Source organism: Calonectris borealis, chromosome 2 (genome assembly GCF_964195595.1).
Source record: "Calonectris borealis chromosome 2, bCalBor7.hap1.2, whole genome shotgun sequence".
Taxonomy (NCBI): domain Eukaryota; kingdom Metazoa; phylum Chordata; class Aves; order Procellariiformes; family Procellariidae; genus Calonectris; species Calonectris borealis.
The window spans coordinates 3,640,012-3,660,724 of NC_134313.1; the positions used below are offsets into that span (position 1 = coordinate 3,640,012).

The following is a 20,713-nucleotide window of genomic DNA, read 5'->3' on the forward strand; positions in this document are numbered from 1 at the left end:
CCACCATGAGCTGACCCGTGATCAGCGTGTTTCTCTTCATTTACTGGAAGTGCTGTTTATCTCACAAGATCATTCATACATCCACAATCACTGATACCTATGGTTTTCTTCTTGACCAGACTGTTTGGACAAAACACTATTTTTGTGGATATTTTTCTTTTCTTTTCAAATGGCAGTGCTGCATCCCTGCTTCTGTCATCCCCATCTCTTAGATCACCTTCTCACTTTGGGTGTAAGTTGAGAAACTTTTGTCACCTGCAGCTTTTGTAATTTGATCTTGCATCTTTAGGTATTTGTTTTTCAGAGACCAATGTTAACCTTTTCATTTTCTGCTTACTCTTAAGAGTGTGGCATAGTATTTTAACATCAGCATTGTTTGATTTAGCCCATCAGTTTGGTCATGATGGGTCTTCTGTAGTTAGAGGGAAGAGGCATAGTATTGCCTTGATAATAATGGACTGACGACTGCATGAGTAAATACATTTATAAACCGTCAGTCTGTGATAATGAAATTAAAGAAAAACAATGTCCTGATTTTGATGCTTGCTTTTAATTGAATAAATGAAAAGCTTTCCATTTAGGCATGCCAGGGTTATCTAAGTAATATTCTGGCAAGTTGCCCTTTCACCAACATGACAGTACGTTCCAGCAATAAAATGGGAAAAAAATCAATTCTATTGAAAAAAACAATAATTGAATCTAATGTTAATTGCAGATCAGAAGTAGTAGTTTATTTTTACAACTTAGGAAAGCTAAGTGAAAATGTGAGCACAGAAAGGTTGGCTCACCTCAGAATGAAATTCATATCTTGTTCTTTGTTGGAGAATGATGTAACACATCCTTTGATATGACCTTGCAAACTAGCAAGTATCTCGAATCGGGCTAAGATTTCTAGAGCCGACAAAACACATTTTCCTACTGTGGTTTTGGTGTCTAAAAAACTTGCAACCTGAAGGATTTGCAGAGTTCATTTCTGCAAATAAAAGATCAATCTGGCCACTTGCACTTCTGAACAATGTATGTATATCCGAAGTCTGGGAGATATACAGGAGAGACCTGTATGTAATTTCCAAGTGGAGTGTCAAGGAGGGAAACACATGTACAAAAGTGGCACCCCCGGTCCTGTCCTTGCACCTGGCTTTGGCAGAACCATTGTGGGACAGTGTCTGCAAGCCAGCCTACATGAATAATGTCTTCTACATGGTTCAAATTGCAGCCTCTGAGCATCGTTCACTTGCGTAGCATGCAGCACATTTACACCAACCCTGGATGCATGCTCTGGTCCACCTCCCCAAAGGATTGAGTTTTTATAATCTTCTAAGCCTCATGAAGACTGCCAGTGGTGATGCTGTCTTGCTACTTACAAGTCTCTTTGCTGGGTAATTGAGCAAACCAGGAGTTACCATTAAGGCCCGAGCAAAGCTCAGTCTGAGACAGCAATAAAAAATATTTAGCCCCAGTAAAGGGTTTAACCCTATAGCTTCTTTCATGCTATAGTCTTTCTTGCTGCTTGGAAGTCTGCAAAACATTACTGCTGTAACAGTGAAATATCTCTTTATGGCTGCTGGAAAATAAGCGTCTGGACATTTCTATTTTGGAGGAGAGAAGTAGTGTGGGGAGAAGGTTTCTGAAATGAATTGAAATGTGACTATCATCTTCAATAGGATCAGTTTGGGTTCCTGTTCTTTTAGTGAAAACAAACTATTCAGTTCTTCTTCCTTCGTGTTGGTGGTGTTTTTCTTGGATGGAAATATAAGTGTTGTGGCAAGAAGGGAACTGTCTCAAAACAGACTAATATGCATGTATAATTCCTTGGGTAAAATTCCTGTTCTCCTGTGGCTTGAGCCGGATTGTAGGCTATTCTGGTTCGATTTAGGTAATTCTGGACGGCGGGAAGATCACAGCAAGCAAGAATGCAAACTACCTTCCCTGGGAGATGAACAATCCAATTTCTGCACAGCAAGGGAGCAGGGAAATTTAAACCCAGTAGCATTAATAGAGAATTTATCAGGAGAAAGTGAAAAGTCTAATAGCCAACTGAAATGCAGCTAAAGTTTAACTTTTCCTCGGTAATGCAACTTCACATTATGGCATTATAATGTCTCTGTGTTAAAAGGGAGAGGAAATCATCATCATTCATTGCATTTATTTAACTCTCCTTTCTTCCCACAGCCCCACAGACCTTGGAAATAAAGGAGAAGATGGGGGGGGAGAGGCAAAAAAATAAAAGGAAAAGAAGAAAATTAAGTTTGGAAGGAAGCCTTGGAATTGGCAGCTGTCAGCAGCCCTCAGGACAAGTGATAAAATGCTACATTAAAGTAGCTACAGTGTGAAATGCCATTGACAGAATAATGAGGATGGGAAATCACTTTATAAATGTGCTTACCAGGATAAACAGATGTGACTGGGGGCAACTCCATTCTGTCACTAAACACTTGAAAGGGCAAAATTTATGGCAATCTATTTTCTGTTTTTAAAAAAAAAAAATACAGTGAAAAGATACAAAACTAAACCCAAAGAGGCTTCAGACAGAGGTGAGGGTTCAGTGCACATGTAAGGGTGGGAATCGGGGCAGAAACACTCTCCTGTAATAAAGCGTTTTGAGAGTCCAATAAATCGAAATGTGGCAGTGCGTAATGATGCTGAGAAAGGGGGGCTGGTTCCTGACTCCATACGCTTTGCAAAGGCAGGAGCCATTCTACAGGCATGACCTGGGGTCTTTTAGAGGCAAAATATGCAAAGGGATATTAGTTTGATTTTCTGTTGAGCTGAGGCTGGCTGGACAGTAGCTGCTCACGGAGGCAGCCCAAATTTAAAGGATCCTTTGGGCTCTGGTGAGGAGCTGAAGGACTGTATGTGCCATCTGGGATGTGCACCCACTAATAAAGGTTTCTGAGTGCTTTCATGGCCTCTGGCACTTGGAGAGGATGAGCTGCAATGGGTGAGGCGTCTCCACCACCTTCTTATCTCCATGTCACAGGGAAAACCTGGTATGGGTGCCAGTGAGCAAAGCTCAGCCAAATTCAGGTGGGGAATGCTTCAGGGCTGGAGGGCAAAAACAGTGAAGCAGAGCACATCGCCAGTGTTTTCAGAGGTCAGCTCAGCTGCAGAAAGGCAGAGAAGTCCAGCCCTGATCTGTGGGACAGCAAAGACGATGTGTTCATCAACGTTCAGCAAGAGCCAAGGCCTTATTCAGCCTCCGGGGGAAAGCAATAACGACCCAGTGTGCCTTGAGGAAGGCATGGTTTGGGTCTTGCAGAGACAAGGGTCTCTGTAAGGGATTTCATTGGATAAATGAGTCTGCTGTCAGTATCTATAACTATCCAGGCAACAAACAAATGCAATTTGTGTTTTTTGGTTTTGCTTAAGGAAGTGAAAGCTTTGTTCTGTTTTTGTTCTGAATTGCCTCCTCCTGTTAGCAACTAAGGAAATGCTGCAGTTGTGTTTGACTGTTAGTGTACCCCACCGGTCCTGCTGACAGATGACCAGTGGTTGGCAAGGACTGGACAGAGAGCTCAATCCATCAGTTTATGCCAAATAGTCATTAAACAGTGAGAACTTATTGGCTGTCATCAGCTAAAAAACAATCCAATGACTCTGTTCCCTCTCTCCTTCAGAAGTGTTTGAACTACTTCAGTAGCTCTTCAATGTTGTTCACCAAGGCCTGATATAAGTATGTTGATATTACTTAGTATTAATAAAAAGTCAAATATCTATGTATCTATATCATACTCTGTGACATATCATAAAATGTGGTTGATAGGTTTAGTGCTTAAAGTCCTCTGTGCTGGAAAATTATTCATTTTGCCAATCTACCTTGAATGAAAAAAAAAAAAAATTTGCTGCAGTCTTAACAGTAGCTTTTTCAAGGTACCTTCAGTCTGAAAGCAACCCCCCAGTCCCTCCACTTCTTATCCCACACCCCTAGATCCACCCAGCTTTCCCAGTGCTTCACTCTTTGAGCCAGAGGCACCTGTGTGTTGCTGGGAACGAGCTGAGCCATCCCCCATTCAACTCTAGACCCTCACCTGCCTCGTTTGCAAATTAAAATACATTTAAAACAGTCCATTGAAAGCTGATCTGAATTCAGGGAGCACAAGCTGAGCATGATTGAATATAAATGCTTAAAACTTTCTAATAAACTGGAGAGATTAATCCAAATTCTTCTAAATTAACATTTCCTTGGGGGGGGCAACGCAGGTGGGAATGAAGGCAGGATAACTTCTCTGCTGAGTGACTAGTGGTTTTATAAGCACGGGAGTATCTGCTCTGTCACTGCGGATGTGCTTGATGGTTTCTAAATGCAGCCTTTGGGACAGGGGTTGGTTGTGGTTTGTTTTTACACACAGCTGATAGATGGCACACTGTTGTAAGGATTCCCTGCCTGCACATGCTATTGTTCCATGCTAAAGGGGTGAGACGCTGCTGTCTGATTGTTATCTGTTGCTATTTAATGACAGAAAATGTCTTCATTGCTATTGATAAGTTGGTTAAAGCTTATTGAGTTTTGCTTTTTATTTTTGTGGACAGGGATGTGTACCAGAGCAGAGATTTGCTGAATTTGTCTTAACACGTAAGAGCTGAGGGAGAGGTGCGTGTTTTAATCAGTTTAGTGACTCGAGTAGTTAGGAAGTTTGTGGCTGCTGTCTGAAATAGTCTGTCTCTCTCTCTTGAGGGTTTGTATTGATTGCATTGAATATTAGACAAGCAGAGTTAAGAGCAATCTTCAAACATCATCAAATCCATCTCTCAGCTCTAAGACGGGATCAACTACCCAAATCATTAACTTCTCGTATGAATGTCTTCTGTTGCAGTTTAAGCCCATGAATTTCTGTCCTATAGATGATGGATATAGAGAACAGCTTATTCCCTTCCTATTTGCAACAGTTTCACTTATTTAAAAAGCATTATCATGTGTGTGTCCCTACCACCATCCTTTTCTACATTGGAAAACACACTACTGTGTTTCAGGGTGTGTTTCTGACACCTTTGATCATTCTCATGGCTTTTCTATGAACTTTCTCCAGGTGGTCCACCTGCGATTTATTTCTCAAAATTGGACACAATACTTCACGTCACAAGTGCTACCTTTGCCCCCAGAAGCTCTCACCGTCTTTTCTCCCCCTGCCCCCCCCCAAGGACTTCTCCTGGAAAGTTGTTTCCTATTCTTTATGTCTAACTGTAGAACTTTGGATTCCCATTATTTGACTACACACTTTTTTCTTATAGTATTTCCCCAATTTAACAAGATCACTTTGAATCCTATTTGTATCATATGGCAGGCTCAAAATATTTCTGAGCTTCACTGCACTTTCAGATTTAGTAACCGTCCTTTCTACTCCATTACCCAAACCATTACTGAAAAATATTGGTTAGTCCTGGATCCAGGACAAACCCATGAAGAAATGGAATCAGAGAATGGTTTGGGTTGGAAGGGACCTTCAAAGATCATCTAGTCCAAACCACTTGCCATGGGCAGGGACATCTTTCACTAGATCAGCTTGCTCAAAGCCCCATCCAACCTGACCTTGAATGTTTCCAGGGATAGGGCATCTACCACGTCTCTGGGCAACCTGTGCCAGGGTTTCACCACCCTCAGCGTAAAAAATTTCTTCCTTATGTCCGATCTAAATCTATCCTCTTTTACTTGAAAACTGTTACCCCTTGTTCTGTCACTACAGGCCTCAGTAAAAAGTCTCTCTCCATCTTTCTTATGAGCCCCCTTTAAGTACTGAAAGGCCGCAATAAGGTCTCCCTGGAGCCTTCTCTTCTCCAGGCTGAACAACCCCAACTCTCTCAGCCTTTCTTCATAGGAGAGGTGTTCCAGCCCACTGACCATTTTCATGGCCCTCTTTGTTACTGGCTCATGTCCAATTTTTCATCCACCAGTATCCCCAAGTCCTTCTACACAGGACTGCTCTCAATCCATCCCCCAGTCTGTACTCATGCTGGGGATTGCCCCAACCCAGGTGTGGGACCTTGCATTTGGCATCGTTGAACTTCATGTGGTTGAACTCCTCTTAGTGCATCCTTCCAGACTAGTACCTAAGAGAATTACTAATGGAGAATTAGTTTTTAAATATGGTATCCCAGCCAATTTTACAATTCTTTCATCTAGACTGTGTTGGCCCTACTTGTGGATTTGTCATCTACTGCTTCTCCCCTTCCTCAAGTGTGTGTTAAAATAGAAAGATACTGAGTGGTTTTGACAATCGCATACTTGTTGCTGCTCATTCTCTTGCTGAGTTTTCTGCAACTGCAAATCATACATTTGATTATTTGTCCCATCATCTGTCCCATGGGAGTCTGCACGGGGCTGACATTGAGCTGATTGGTGTCTAATTTCCAGATTTTTGGATTTTGCTCTGTTCAGACTGTACACTCTCCTTTCTGGTCTTCTGGATATTCACCTGATTCCCCATGAATTTTTACAGATAACAGCTCTAAGGTTGTTTCACCTATTTCTCTAAAAATTTCAGTTTAGTATTTATGAATCCCAGACAGCTTGGAAATATTTAATCCTTAATTTAAACTCCTCAAGCCCATTGTTAGCTCTCCATTGACTCTGAAGGGAGCCCGGGGCAATTTGCTGAGCAGTAAATGTAGGTGTAGCAGACATCAACATGTAATCCACCAACTCTGCTCTATAAATAGTAGCTCTTTCCTTTAGAGACTTAAATGACCTAGACTTTTTTCTGTGAAAGCATCTCCCCCATCTGCCAATGACACATAAGCAAAACTGACAAAGTAAAATGACTGAGTCTTCTTTTCTCCAGTCTGAATAAACCCAGCTTTTCTCAGCTTTTCTTATCCTCTTGAAATATGTCATGTGCTCCAGACCCCTGAATGTGATGATGATGCTCTGGTTGACTCAATTCAGTAAAGTCAATGTCTTTCTTGTACTGGTGAGCCCCAAACTGGGCAGTACTCTAGATGTGGTGTCATAAATGCCAAATAGAGGGGAGGGATCATTTCACTAGGTCTGTTGGCTACACTCTAATGCATCCCAGGAGGCTGTTGGCTGCCTTTGTCACACTGCTGGTTCATGTGCAACCGTTTGGCCACCAGGACCCTCAGGTTCTTCGCTGCTAAACTTCTTTCTAGCTGGTCAGTCCCCAACCTGTACATGGGGTGATTCCTCCTCTTGTGCAGGACTTGCCATTTGCCTTTGTTGAACATCATGAGATTCCCATCTGTCCATTTCTCCAGACTGTCCAGGTCCCTCTGAAAAGCTTATTTAAGGAAGATCAATAAATATTTTCAGGAGCCGGTTGAGAAAGTAAATGACATCTTGGACAGCGGAAGGCGTTATGAGTACTAAAGCATACCTGAATTAGAAACTGTGGAATCAATTGCGTGTCATTTTAGATTGGCACAAGATCATAATCCAACTCGTGATATCCAGCCCAGTACGGTTATGCTCATGTGTGCAAACACAGCTATGTTGTCTGTAGGGTTGGGTGACCAAACTGCATTTTCTGAACCACACTTTTCACTCTGGGAAAAAGGACTCAGAGGACTCTTTCTCCCTTTGCAGTGCTACCTACAATGTCGCAAACTCATCCCACTTCTGTTTAAATACCAAAGATATGAACTAGTCTCTGAAGGTGCCTGCCTCCCTCTTGTGCTCATTGAGAAAGCCTAGAGAAACTTTTCTTCTGGGTGACTCTGAGATTGCAGACCTAATGGTTTGCTCCTTTCTAACCTCCTTATAGAGACACACACCAAAGTCTTGCCATGAGACTCTCAAAGCCTATTGCAAAAGTCGACCCAAAACAACTTTTCTAGACCATTCAGACTGTGCCACCTACCAAAGAATTCCTGCTGCCTCTGAGATATAGGAAGACCAAGACTCAGGGTGAGACAATGCTGTAGCTTTAACCAGAAATTGGGAATTTTCACTTGGCAAGTGAAACAAACTGTCATACAGTCTTTAGTGTCTTCCTTAGACATTGGCACCTTTTATCTGATAGGCAGATGTGTAAGAAATGAGAGCTTTTTGGCCTGCTTTTTCTATTAGAAATTTGGAGGTGATCCAGAAGGAAAGAAATGAGGAAGAAGTATTAAGTATAATTTATGAAGAGAAATTACAGGAATTTACCAACTGCAGGCTCAGAAAGTGCAGCAGGGATTAGTGGAGCCATGATGACTACATAGAAATACTTGATGTATAATAGCATTGAAAAAAGGGTAGAATAATTTAAAATATTAAGGTTGAAGGTAGTAACAAATTACCAAGTAGTAACTAAGGACAGATAGGTATAAATTAAACATTAAGAAAAAAATCCTTGAACAATGAGATTAATCATTTTGGATATAATGGATACTTTTAAAAAAGAAGCTCTCTCATGCAGAGGATGGAGACTAAACCTATGTGAGGGTTGTTATAGAGCGTCAGCTCCAGCAAGTCCGATGTTTACAGGAGGTGATAAGCATCAAACCTTTCTTTTATAAGCCTTTCAGCTATAGTTGTAATTAATTGTCCATCAGTACCTTTACTCAGCATTTGTGCCTTTTAGGTACTCTGCATTATTGACTGAAAATATATGAGATACGTGTCAACAGCATAGTCTGCAATCCACAGAGCCAAAATCTGGAATATCTACAAAGAACATAGCATTTGGTTTTGAAATGCATGAGGAGATATAGGGCAGAGCCATTTTTTTTTTACTTGTATGGATCATGTATCTTCTCTTTGCCCAGTTTGTACCATTGAGGAGCGCCTGAACCTTGGGTAGACCTAGGATATGCAGTTACTCATGGAGCTGGTGCTATCTGCAGCCCTTGGACACGTAGACAGCCATACCCCATCTTTTGGCTGTGCCCCTTCAGTCTCCTGAAGACAGAGGACAAGAGCTTCCGACTTCAGTGACCTCTTTAAGAGATTACAACTTCCTCGCTGCACCAAAACCGTGGACTCCAGTTCTAATGAGGACTGACTTATCTCCAGACTCTGTGCAGAGTGCAGTCATTTCAGCTGTTTCTAAACTGAGAATTGGCAACATAGCAGAGAGTCATGAAAAGATGCTACATATTTCCAGTTTTCTCCTCTCCCTTGTCCCTTTGTCTTTCCCTTTCAGTTAAAGTTAGATATTCTTTTTTAATTTCTCAAGAATAAATACTGCACCTAAATGAATCACTCAATTGATAGCTGCAGATCAGACTCTGCAATCAGTATTTTATTTAAGTAAAATAATTGAGTGGCAATTGATAATACATGACAGCTTAAGATTGCTCTAATTGCTTGGTTTCCCAGAACACTCCTAAAAAGAAAATTAATTCCTCCATTGTATTTTTCTGGTTACATGACCCTCATGGAAATAAATCCAGAGTGAAGAATTAATAGTGCTGCAAACAAAGTGTAGAAAGTGTTGAAGTTTTTGTCATAATCTTTGCACAGTTTCTACTTTTGAAGATAACATACCGCCTGCAATAAACTACCTTTCCTGGGGCTGGCATCAGTCAGTGATAGATTACAGCTACTTCCCTCACTACTTGTATTAGTTTATACATTGCAGCCTGGGGCAGAAAGCAGGAGATGCTAAAGGAAAAGTTAGTGTGGAAGATACTGAGTTTGGAGTTTGCTTATGGGTTTCCATATCTTTGGTGACTTAGTGCTCAGCAGACCTTCTTCTTCTGAACAGCTTCAAAAAAGTGTAGCTGTAAATATTAAATGCACTTTATTTTCTTTTTTTTTTAAAAGACTAAGTGTCCCCAACAAGCATTCCTATTGTATATTAAGAAAAAATAAATTAAAAAAAAAAGGTTTCATAGGTTGCTGTAAGAACTCATATATCTTACTTTTTGCAGTTTGTTGCTGAAGAGACCCATGGCTCATTGGAGTGGTTTGGAAGCTGATACAAAATAACTGTGTAATATAGACTAATAGTTCCTGGCGGACAGGTATCCACATCATGAACCAGTCCACGGCAATTGCATCTAATCGGTGTCTTTATTGTCCAGCTCTTGCAGAAAGAACCGAGCGACCTCTTGCTCATAAAAGCCTTTTCTCAGACAAGGCTGTGGATAATTGTGGGTGGGCATTTCTTCTCTGGTTGGCGTGGCTTTTATTTTTACATTTTGTGTTGTATTTCATCTTCAGTCTCAGGGTGTCAGGCCAGAAAATTTCGCAAAGCTTAAGCTGCAACATATATCTAATTTTTAATGGATATTCTCTATTGGGAGAACCTTTCTTCTTCACTGACCATTTTTATTTCTACAATATTAAGGCCACAATGTCAGGCATTTCATTATCTCTATTTGTATTTATTCTTTTGGGGTCTTTCATGCATTTATTGTTGTGCCATCTGATTACCCCATAAACATAAGTGAATTTACCTCAGAATGGATTCCTTAATTCAACTCGAGGAAGCTGGGACAGATTAGTTAGCCAAAAATCCCACAAAAACCTTTCTAGCATAGCAGAAAACAGAAGGAATATCTCTAGCCTGCGAGTCTCTTTCATATACATCCCATGGGTTTGTTGGAAACACAAGGATACTGATCTTTCTTTAGTGGTAGGTAGCCAGAAACTTGGTTGTGGGAGAGCAAAAGGTTGGATTTGTAGTGTGGGTTCAGATACTTTCTTCTATAACGTTAACAAAATAAATGCATAAACTAAGAAGTATTAGGTGCGGCCAGTCTAAGGCATTTTTGGTGTTATTGCTTCCAAATAATGCATTATAACATCCTATAGACTTGCACCAGCTGCGTTAACAAAGTGCAGTAACATCAGACAACAAGAGAAGGGAAATCAAATTGTGGCATGTCCCCTTTTGGAGAGCAGAGCTGATGTTCTCCCTCCCACTCGGGAGAGTAATGACATCTCTTCCCTCTTCATTTTCTTGGTTTGTGGATCTCCCTTCAGCTTTCCCTCTTTGTGGGCAACTCACTATCAGGGACTTGATGAGCGTCTAGGGGAAGAGGAGAGAGGTGGGGATGAAGGAAGGGCGATGCACTGCAGGATATGGAAATGCACGTGCTCTCCTTCACCACGGATGATTTTTGAAACATTTCTCCATTTGCTCTGCACCTTGACTTTGTTGCGCAATTCCTTTGTTCCCCATACAAGTGTCACCTCTCAGTTTTCTGATGAGAGCTATTCTTCCCCTTGCTCTGCCTGATATCAAACTGTCATGCCATTAACTTGAAGGCAAAATGGAATCAGTGCAGCTTTTTTTATCAAAACTAAGCAAGGCAAACTGTTTTTTTTGTTGTTTTTTTTGTTGTTTTTTGCGTGCTTGTTATCAGAACATATCAGTGTTCCTGCTTATCTTGCACCAGAGTGTTTAGCCAGGAAAAAAAGCCTGAGATTTAAGGTCTGTTTTGTGCTACTGTAGACAGAAATAGGCTGTGTTTGTATCTCTGCAATCTGTCAAATGCTCATTTAACACCTGGTGTATGTTGGGGGCAAATTAGATCTTAAAATTATTAGTATATCTATATATACAGTTACTATTTATACAGGTAGGTGTGTTTGTGGTACATAAGAATACTTGTGTATATGTGCCTGTATAAATACTCACATGTACGTGCATTTGTGAAGTCACATACCTTTACAAACTGCTGAATTTAAATGAAATTTTGGATGTAAATTAATTTGAAGTACAAAATCATGGTTAGTAATAAGAACTTTTTACATGATCTTTGATACTTTATTGTATGCCACATTTTCCCAAATATAAAGTGAGGATACCTACTTAAAAACAGAACTATTGATGACCTCCTCCTTTAACACGTCTTCTATTTCCAGATCTAAAGGGTTTTAAAAAGGGCAAAGATCCTCTTCCTATCATTTGTATTGTTATATTTCCCTGAGACTACAGTCTAGTTCTGACCTTCAGCACAGACTTGGAACTGATAAAGTTCCCGTGAAAGAAAATATCTGCCTTAAACAGTCTTTGATCTCTATAAAGACAAAAACTGAGGGTTATAGAGTACATGGGAGGTAGTGATAGCAATGCATGTTTGCAGGCTATCTGATCCAGATGTAGGGTTGTGAAGCTTCAGAGAAAGGGTGTAGTGCAAGAGGTGGCTAAAAGATACTAAGACGTCTCACAGTAATGTCCTGTTGCCCCCGCATGCCTCACACATTGTCGATAGTATCAGTGATAATGACGCCTATCATTAACATAAGCTGTCAAGACATGTCTTCAAATGCAGTTTGATGGCTGAGAGGAGAGGCGTTTTCCAAGGGAACTGCCCGTCATACCCACTCATGCTCACATTGCTGCTGGTGGGAAGACACACACTGGGGGTGGTAGAGAAGGTGAGTTGGAGATCTTACGTCCAATTCATTCAAGTAGATCATTAAAATAAATAGTAACCACGTGTGTATCTGATCTGTGAGATGTCCATTAGAGGGGACAAGGGCAAGTGAACTGCAGTAAATACATTGCCACCTTTTCCACTCTTTGCCAGTCCTGCAGTAGAAGGTGTTTCTGCCTCTTATTCAAACATGCAGAGCAATTTGGTCTTCCCACCCACCCGCCTTGCCCTCTTCATTACACAGAAATTTGCACCGAAGACGTCATGGTAGGTTGAACATGTCATTGGGTTATTTCTCACGTAGGGCACAATGAATAATATTACTAGCTGGCTGGTTCCAGGATCTCTTTTTATTCATCCCTGTTGATGTGCCCTCTGCAATGGCCTCACCTCTGCCTGATGAGCTCGAGGCATCTCACTTTCCACAGCGTGTCCATTTGTTTTTTGGTGGACAGGAACACTGTTCACGCTGTGTTTCTTGAGCCCGCTGTCCCCAGGTAGATACTGGATTAGCATGCTGAAGCTCGGAACAACTATTTTAATTATGCAGTGCAGTGCTACACTTCCTGAGATGACACCGACCTCTAAGACAGCAAAATAGAGAGGAAGCGCACGCAGGCCAGCAAGAGGGAGAGAGAAACTCCCCACATTGGCTGTCGTTCAGTCCCAGAGGAGATCTAACTCAGTTTGTAATTGCTGTTCTGGATAGCTTCTGCCCTCAAAACAATTTTCTGCTGGTCTGTTGTTGCTTAGGCTGAATCTGTTTGATTTATAGAATGTCATTTTTTTCTCCCCAGCCATAGACAAGAGAAAAATATTTGTTGAAAGGCTGTTGCAGTAAGATTTAGTTTTTGCCCATCTAGCATCAGAGAAGCTTACTCACTTTTTATACGATTTTTTCCCTTTCCCTTCCTTCTGCTATCTCGCAGAAGAGAATGGGGATAGATGAACACCATCCTCTGATTAGTCTTTCTGTGTGCTCTGGATCTGTGTTCACACATGCTGGACCACAGGGTAGGAGATGTCCCAAGGGTGTTGCAGATGGGACAATACACGAGAAGAATCTCAACATCTCTTTGGTAAAATATGCCAGACACTACAAAGGGTTTCTTCTTTTTGTTTTGTTTTGGTTTGTTTTGGTTTTTTTCCCCAAAGATAACAAGCACTATGGTTTTGTTTTGCTTTATTTTGTTTTGGAGTGCTTCCATATACAGAACTACACACGTGGATGTTATATTACGCCTTTCAGAATCTCCTTCAGGTTTGTTTTATAGCTCTCCTGGCTGCTTATTGCAGAGCGGATGGTGGGGCAGAATGAGACCTCACTTGCAGAATTCAGCATCTCCTGAACATTGAGTCAGCAATTAATTTAGAAGTTAATTTGTAGTCCTTCAAAAAAGGATGAATGGTTTGTGACTACACACAAAAGCACGTGAGCTAAATAGAATAGACCAGTGATATTTCTGATCCCATTTTTTATACAAACCTAAGGCAAATGTTCTTAGAAGTAAGTGTGACTCTTCCCTTGAGGACCTGAGCTGACATTGATAAAGCATGCTGGGATCTGGCTAAATGCGAGAGAGAAATAATTGACAGCGCATGCTTGTTCTGTGTCCTTTTGAGGAGATCGTGTTTCCCCTCTCTGGTTTATTTAACATCGTTCTCATGGCTGGAATACAGAAGTGTCCTTAGAATATCATTAAGGTCAAGGCTATGTTAGAAGTTTGGATAATGTGGATAAATCTTCACGCCACTAAGCGTGACAGTGGAAGAGAGAGGAGGTTTACTTATTTGCTGTGTTGGCAAATACCTCAGTAATGTTCATCCCATGGGGAAGTGGGCTGCTGAGATTTAAGATTAGATTGTTCCCATCTTGGTAACAATGTCTTGCTCCCAGATTAATTTTAAAAATGTTGAAATTGTGGTCTTGTTAAAGTAAAAATGGGAAATGTAGATTTCTAGTTTATCTGCAAAATCATATTTCCAACAGTTTCTGTGTTGGAGTTAGAATTTCAGATTTTTTCCAAACTCTCAGTACTTTGCAGTGACATTATTCACTTACTGAATCAAGTTAAATTACTCAAATAATCCTGCCATTTTAACCTAGTACTTTCTGTTAAGAACTTTACAAACTAAATTTTTCTAGTGAGAGTTAATCCTCCAGATCTTTAGGGTCCCAAACTCTTTCATTTCTCAGGTTTTCTTGTCTGCATGACTTGTGTACTGATGCTTCTCTGCTTTTTTGGTCATCTTTGGTTACTGCCATTTCTTTTTGCCATCTCTGATTTTACCGATGACTAGTCTTAATTCTTTTTGTTCCAGCATGGATGACATTAAATCCTGTATTCTAATCTGTACAATGGATTTCTCCTTTGGGGAAAAAAAAAAAAAAGAGGATTTAGATGAAACAATTTAAATTGGTCTCCCTCTTGCTGCCGAATGTAAGGAGTGAATTGTTGCCAGACAGGAAAGGCTGCTGTTGATTAAAACCCAAGAAACCCCAGCCTAGTTAGCTGGCAGGGAGACAGCATTTTGGGAACCATAGCTGGCTGTTGTACTTCCAGTTTCTGTGGAGTCAAAGGGATTTATGAGAAGTTGTATCTCACTGTGAATTCCGCATAGTATGTGCAAATGTGGGCAACCAAAGGCAATCTGATTTTGTTAACAAACTCTGATGCCTGGTAAGTTCAGAGGTACTTCATGATAGAGCTAACCTGGCAAGAAGGAGCAGGAACATAGCTCCTAGGTATATTCCATTATGGAAGGTCTTTATTTCTGGCTATTTTTCTTTCTTCTATTTTTTCTTCTGTTTTGCTTACATATATCAGGGACTTTTAAACTTCACATTGCCAGGTTAAATTATTCAACAGATTCCTTGCTTGAGGTCAGATTGCTTTGTGCTCTGAGCTTTACAACTCACCCCTGTTTGTTTTTCCTTAAATACAGTAGTCACATTTTTTCCTTCCTAACAACTCAGCGGCTGGCTTTAACTAATGCATATTTGCGAAACAATAATTTTAAGTGTTGTTACAATGTTATGAAAAAGATCTATACGCTGCAGCAGCAGATGGCTGTTTCGGCCCAAGTACCTAGATATAAATGGCAAATCTGAACAGCACTGTTCACATACAGCATTGAATTTCCTTTCTCATTCTTCCTTTCTTGTCATAATATCTGGGATCAGGAGGCAGAAAGCCCAACTACTTGTGGTTAAATTAGCAGAGGAAGACCCTATAAGGAGTCAATATATCATCTGATCTTTCTCAAACTGAATTGCCCGCTTGTTTTCTTCCAATGGAAATACTTGGAAGGGTGGGGGGCATGTATAATTCAATATATTGCAATAACCTCTATTTAATCAAATGTAAGTGCAAAAACATGTTCATGAGTTTTAAGTTGCATTCACTTAAAGTGCTGTAAAAGAAGCAGAACAAAATAAAACAGACTGACTGAAGGGTAGAAAGAATTTTGTTTATGTTGCAAAGCAACAGAAACCAAAGACTGATGTCAGTAGCAATTTAGCCAAGAGAGACAAATGAGCATTCTGGGCTTTTTTAGTATTATTATTTGTTTGTTTAATTTTTCCTTAATCATCTTTTACTAAACAGCTAAATGAAAGCAGAACAACACATTAAAGTTAATTCTCAATTCTTCACATTTTGCTAAACTTTAGCTTTCTCCTTTCAAAGATTTTTACAAAACTCAGAAAACTCCCCCACCCAAAAAAATCACAACTAATTTCTCCTCATTTCCTGGCGATGATTTACTACCATAGTGCTCAAGTGCAATCTCAAGTTACTTAAACTTCATTGCTTTTACAAAATATTCTGCAGTATTTACAAGTTATGAATAATACCATACATAATTAAAGCTTCATTATGCTTGACAAGTGAATGAATGAAGTGCATTTTGTGATGCATTACCCAGTCTTTGGTTGGGGATTTTGTTTTTTGTTTTATTATGATTTCTCACAGCTTTTTAAACCTTTTGTTTCTCCTATTTCTTCAGTTATTCAACAATTCGGTATATTCTAGAATTCACAATGGGACTCCCAGGTTTCAGCGCAAATTAATGCAATTCTATTGCATTATATGATTAAATGTTATGCCACTTGTGTTCTCATAACAAACTTCAGTAGAAGGGCATGGATTCATTTTGCACCATTTTCTAAATTTGCCGGTAGGGAAGCTGAGGTCTTTAAAAGCGAGGTGGAAGCAATCGGACCTTTTGGCATGATGGACTGGAGTTGCAGCAGGACCCAAGCAGATAAATGAATTACTGTGCAATTAGCCTCAGGAGAAGCAGATTCTTAAGAAATGTTTTCAACGCTTCAGAAAGCATCCAGTGCTGGATTCCCCAGTACAAGGATACATGGACATACTCTGGGTCAGACAATCTGTGGAGTCTCCATCTGTGGAGATACACAAACCCAAGTAGGCCCTGAGCAACCTTCTTTAACTGACTGCTCTGAGCAGGGATGTTGGACTAAATGATTTCCAGAGGTTCCTGCCAACCTCAATGTTTCTATGATTCTGGGATTTGTAGAGCTTAACAAAATGCATCCAGTTTGAGTATCTTTTTTTCTGCTCTGCTAATGTTACCTTACTGGTAGTGCATTCATCAGTATCTATATTATTATGCCTACTATTGCTAGAGTAATTCTTCTTATAAGAGCCAGTGTCATATGAAGTCAACATATGCTCACCTTTGCTCTTGTATATGGTAAGTGTTCAGAAATGAGTGAAACAAACTCACTGGCAATTTGCTGTGTTTTAACTCAGAAAATTTCAGTGCTGAATCTAGTTACTTTTTTTTTTTTTTTACACCTGAAAATGTATAAATGAATCCATTCATCAAACAGGTCTTTCCTTATTGCCTTACCAACAAGATTTCAAATTCTGTGAGTTTTTGATCCTATCTCCATCAGTTTACGAATAATATTTTATCAGATGGATGCTATGCTGAAAGATGGTCTTTTTCTATATAAGAATCCACACTCTGGAATGAATCCACACTGATGGCCCGCATCAAAAATAACATTTTTAGAAAAAAAGGGTTTGCTGCTGTTGTTTTTATTGTTGTTTTTTTCTTTCTTAGTCCTCCACAATTCTGAAAAGCAACTGTATAATCTGATCATTCTACGTGTTTCTTACAGAAAGTTTGAGTCAAACGGCTGACTTAGATCCAGCAAACCATGGCTTTGTTTAAGGGGATTTTTGATTTTCTATGGGAGCATTATAACTTTTTCTTTTAATTCTATACAGACACGGGTTTCTGGTTTTGTTTTTTTTTTTGCAAAAGCTTGACTGTGGAACATGTCTTTTATGCTTGGATATTACCCATTCATCATTAATGTTAGACTTTCTGTCTTTTCAGAGTGACATGTTGGATGTGAACCAGATCATTAAAGACCTGGCCTCCGTGGTGCATGAGCAAGGAGACACAATAGGTGGGTAACACCGTTAAAGTATGAGCTTTGTTACCCTCCTGCACCATTCCAATATGACATTGTGTGTTCCCTTACGAGCAGCTGTTTGTTGATGCTGTGATTATTTTTCCTGTGTTTTGGGCATTTTGTACATCCAGTGATGTTTTGATCTGAGAAGCTGCCCTGTGCAATAGGGTTCTTTATATTAAGGATAGTTAGCTGGTACATTTGGCATAAAATAGAAATCTCAGTGAGATTAATCCATTTCCCTTTGACTGTAAAAAGGAAGAATATATAACATTAATGGGAAAGGGATCCAATTCTTCCTTTCTACCTGGAACTGTAATTAAAAAACAATAGTAGTAGCAATTATTGTTATGATTATTGATGGTGGTGGAGAAAATTAAGCAGCTTGCTTCTACTAAATGGAATTTTCTTTCCACATTGCGGGGTGTGTCTGATTAAATTTACAGTAGCCTAACATCTTGATGGGCTCACATGCTTAGTCTGAAGCTTCTGCTCATTAGTTGACCTCCTCTTGCTCTCCAACTACCAGTGGCTAGGAGTGTGGTGGAGAAAACTTGGCAAAAGAGATAAGAGTAACCCCTAGTATTATCTTTAAGTAGCCCATCACTGACAGCCACCACTTTTTGTGAATAGAGGGATAAGACACAGTAGATCTGCTCCTTCTAAATTTCCTCTGACCCTTGTCTTTGTCACTGCTGTCTTCTGATGCAGCTAAGAACAATCAGACTTTTTTCTATATCTCTCAGTTTGTGTATGTATGATAATACTGTGCGGTGATTCAGAAGCAACTGTCTACTTCCCAATTTGAGAGCTAACTGTCCTAAGCCACGTTGAGGGACCTAAGCTCCAGAGAAGCAAGATTTGTGGAGGTATTTCTAACCTGCAGCACTCAGCTGGAGTTCTCACTGGAGCTCCTGGGAGTTGGATCAAGTCCTAAGACAGCCATATGTAGATCATAAAAGAAGAAACTCTTCTCTGCTGTTTATTAATCACTCTGGATTTCTTTGCCAAGCTCATACTTCTGCAAGTTTCCATTAGCATAAGGTATCTGCTTTCACACTGAAATGAGCTAGCTGCATCCCACTGAGAAACACCTCTCAGGTTCACAGGTGCAGAAAAAAATCAAGATGATATCTAAACCCAACTTTTTATTATTTCTTTTTTTTTTTTTTTAATTATTTTATTTATGCTTGTTTGGAAGCTCATTTTTGTACATAGATAACTTTGGATCCTGATTGATCTCCTAAAAGCACATTAGATGTTAATGCCCTGAGGGACATGACAACATACATCAGCTAGCTTCAAGATCCTTGTAACTCCTTTTTTTAAGGCAATATTTATTATTTTAAGATGTTGCCCCTGCATAGAAGCGACCCCAGTATTAACCTGCCTGTGAGAAACAGTTAGACTAAGTAGGATGTTTTGTCTTTGAGCCAGCATAAGGTTTTTGTTGCTTTTATATCTGACATGTTCTTTCTTCTTCCTGTTTCACTGCAGCAGATTTTTAATAGTTTCTTTAGGAGTATCTTTTCAGCCTGGCAGCCAGTCAAAGTATCTTCCCAACCAACCGCTGAAAGGTGCCACTGTTTATCTTTTGACATTCATAGTACACAGAAGTAAGTGAGATTACGAATCAGGAGTTAAAGGGAGTTGAAACCCACACAGTGAAAATTCAAAAGCCATGATGATAAGAGACAGTTCTCTTGGCATTTGTTTTATTTTTTTCATGTATTCCTCTTACATCCATGAAATGAAAGCTCTGTGTGTGCTTGTTTAGAAAACACAGGGAAATACATAGCCAGGGAGCGTGAGATGCGCCACTCAGCAAAATGCTCCCAGAGCTGTAGAGCAAACCACTCTCTGATTCACCTGAGCTGGGGATAATTAATGGGAAGAGCTGGTCTATGCATGGCACAAGCAGAGTAACCCATACTTCTTACAAAAACCTAAAAGTAGTTTTGCTAGCGTGTGAGCCAGTTCCTTAATGAAAACATCCATAACACTCCCTAGGGTAGAGAGCAATTTTTGTCACGCAAGGAGGAAATAGATGAGGAGAAATGTAGAGCCGGGGCAGCATATCTCTGTTATTTTGTGTCTTCTGCAAATAAGCCCCATGCCTGTGTTCCTAGTCATGGCATCTCTTTGATATGAATATTTAACTAAGCATTACAGTATCAGTGAGTCCAAGCCCTTGAATCCAAAACAAGCTAGTGGCCTAGGTTACCTTTGAATAATCAGAAAGAGTCTTTTTAACAGAGTCTTACAGGAGTTCTTGGCAAAAGCATCCCCATGCACCTTCATCACACAGGGTGCCGGTGAGGGGAAAGGGTGCGAGGAGGAGGGCACTAATAGGAGAAATCAATAATTGGCTGCGGAATCGGTGTTGGCGATATATAACCATGGGACCCTGTTTATATCTGCTTTGGAGAGATGGGATCCATCTCACTACGCAGGGCAAAACTATTCTTGCCAATAGGATGGCTGACCTCATAAGGAGGGCATTAAACTAGGAAAGATGGGGGAGGAACAGGGTGACCAGCAGTCCTGTGAGGGAGCAATGGACAGGACTGCTGAATAAAGGGCATGGAGTGGTGTTGCAGGAGGGGTTCACAAAGTCATCACAATGTGACTTGGGCAGGGTCACCTCTAGCACTTGCATGTAGGCAGCGAGGTGCCTACAAGGCATCACTGTGGACAAATACCTCTCCGGGAACTCAGCACGCTGGGGTGCATCTCTAAAGTGCGTGTACGCTAATGCACACAGTATGGGGAATAAACATGAAGAGTTAGAGATCTGCATGCAGTTGCAGGGCTATGATTTTGTTGGGATAATGGAGACGTAGTGGGTTGGCTCCCGTGATGAGTGTTGCATTGGAGGACAGGACAGGAAGACGAGAAGGAAGAGTTGTCCTTTATGTAAGAGAGCAGCTGGAGTGCATGGGGCTCTGCCTGGGGATGGATGAGGAGCTGATGGAGAGTTTATGGGTTAGG

The 20,713-nt window shown here is 40.4% G+C and overlaps 1 protein-coding gene across 6 annotated transcripts in view; it reads left to right on the top strand.

The window, feature by feature from the left end:
• The window catches only part of TSNARE1 (t-SNARE domain containing 1), a 554,353-nt gene that overhangs the window by 344,466 nt on the left and 189,174 nt on the right, over positions 1 to 20,713 (top strand). For all 6 annotated transcript variants that reach the window (XM_075141068.1, XM_075141069.1, XM_075141073.1 and 3 more), the window contains one exon: positions 17,644 to 17,716. In XM_075141068.1, the coding sequence (XP_074997169.1) occupies positions 17,644 to 17,716 (73 nt within the window). The remainder of the gene's footprint in view (positions 1 to 17,643; positions 17,717 to 20,713) is intronic.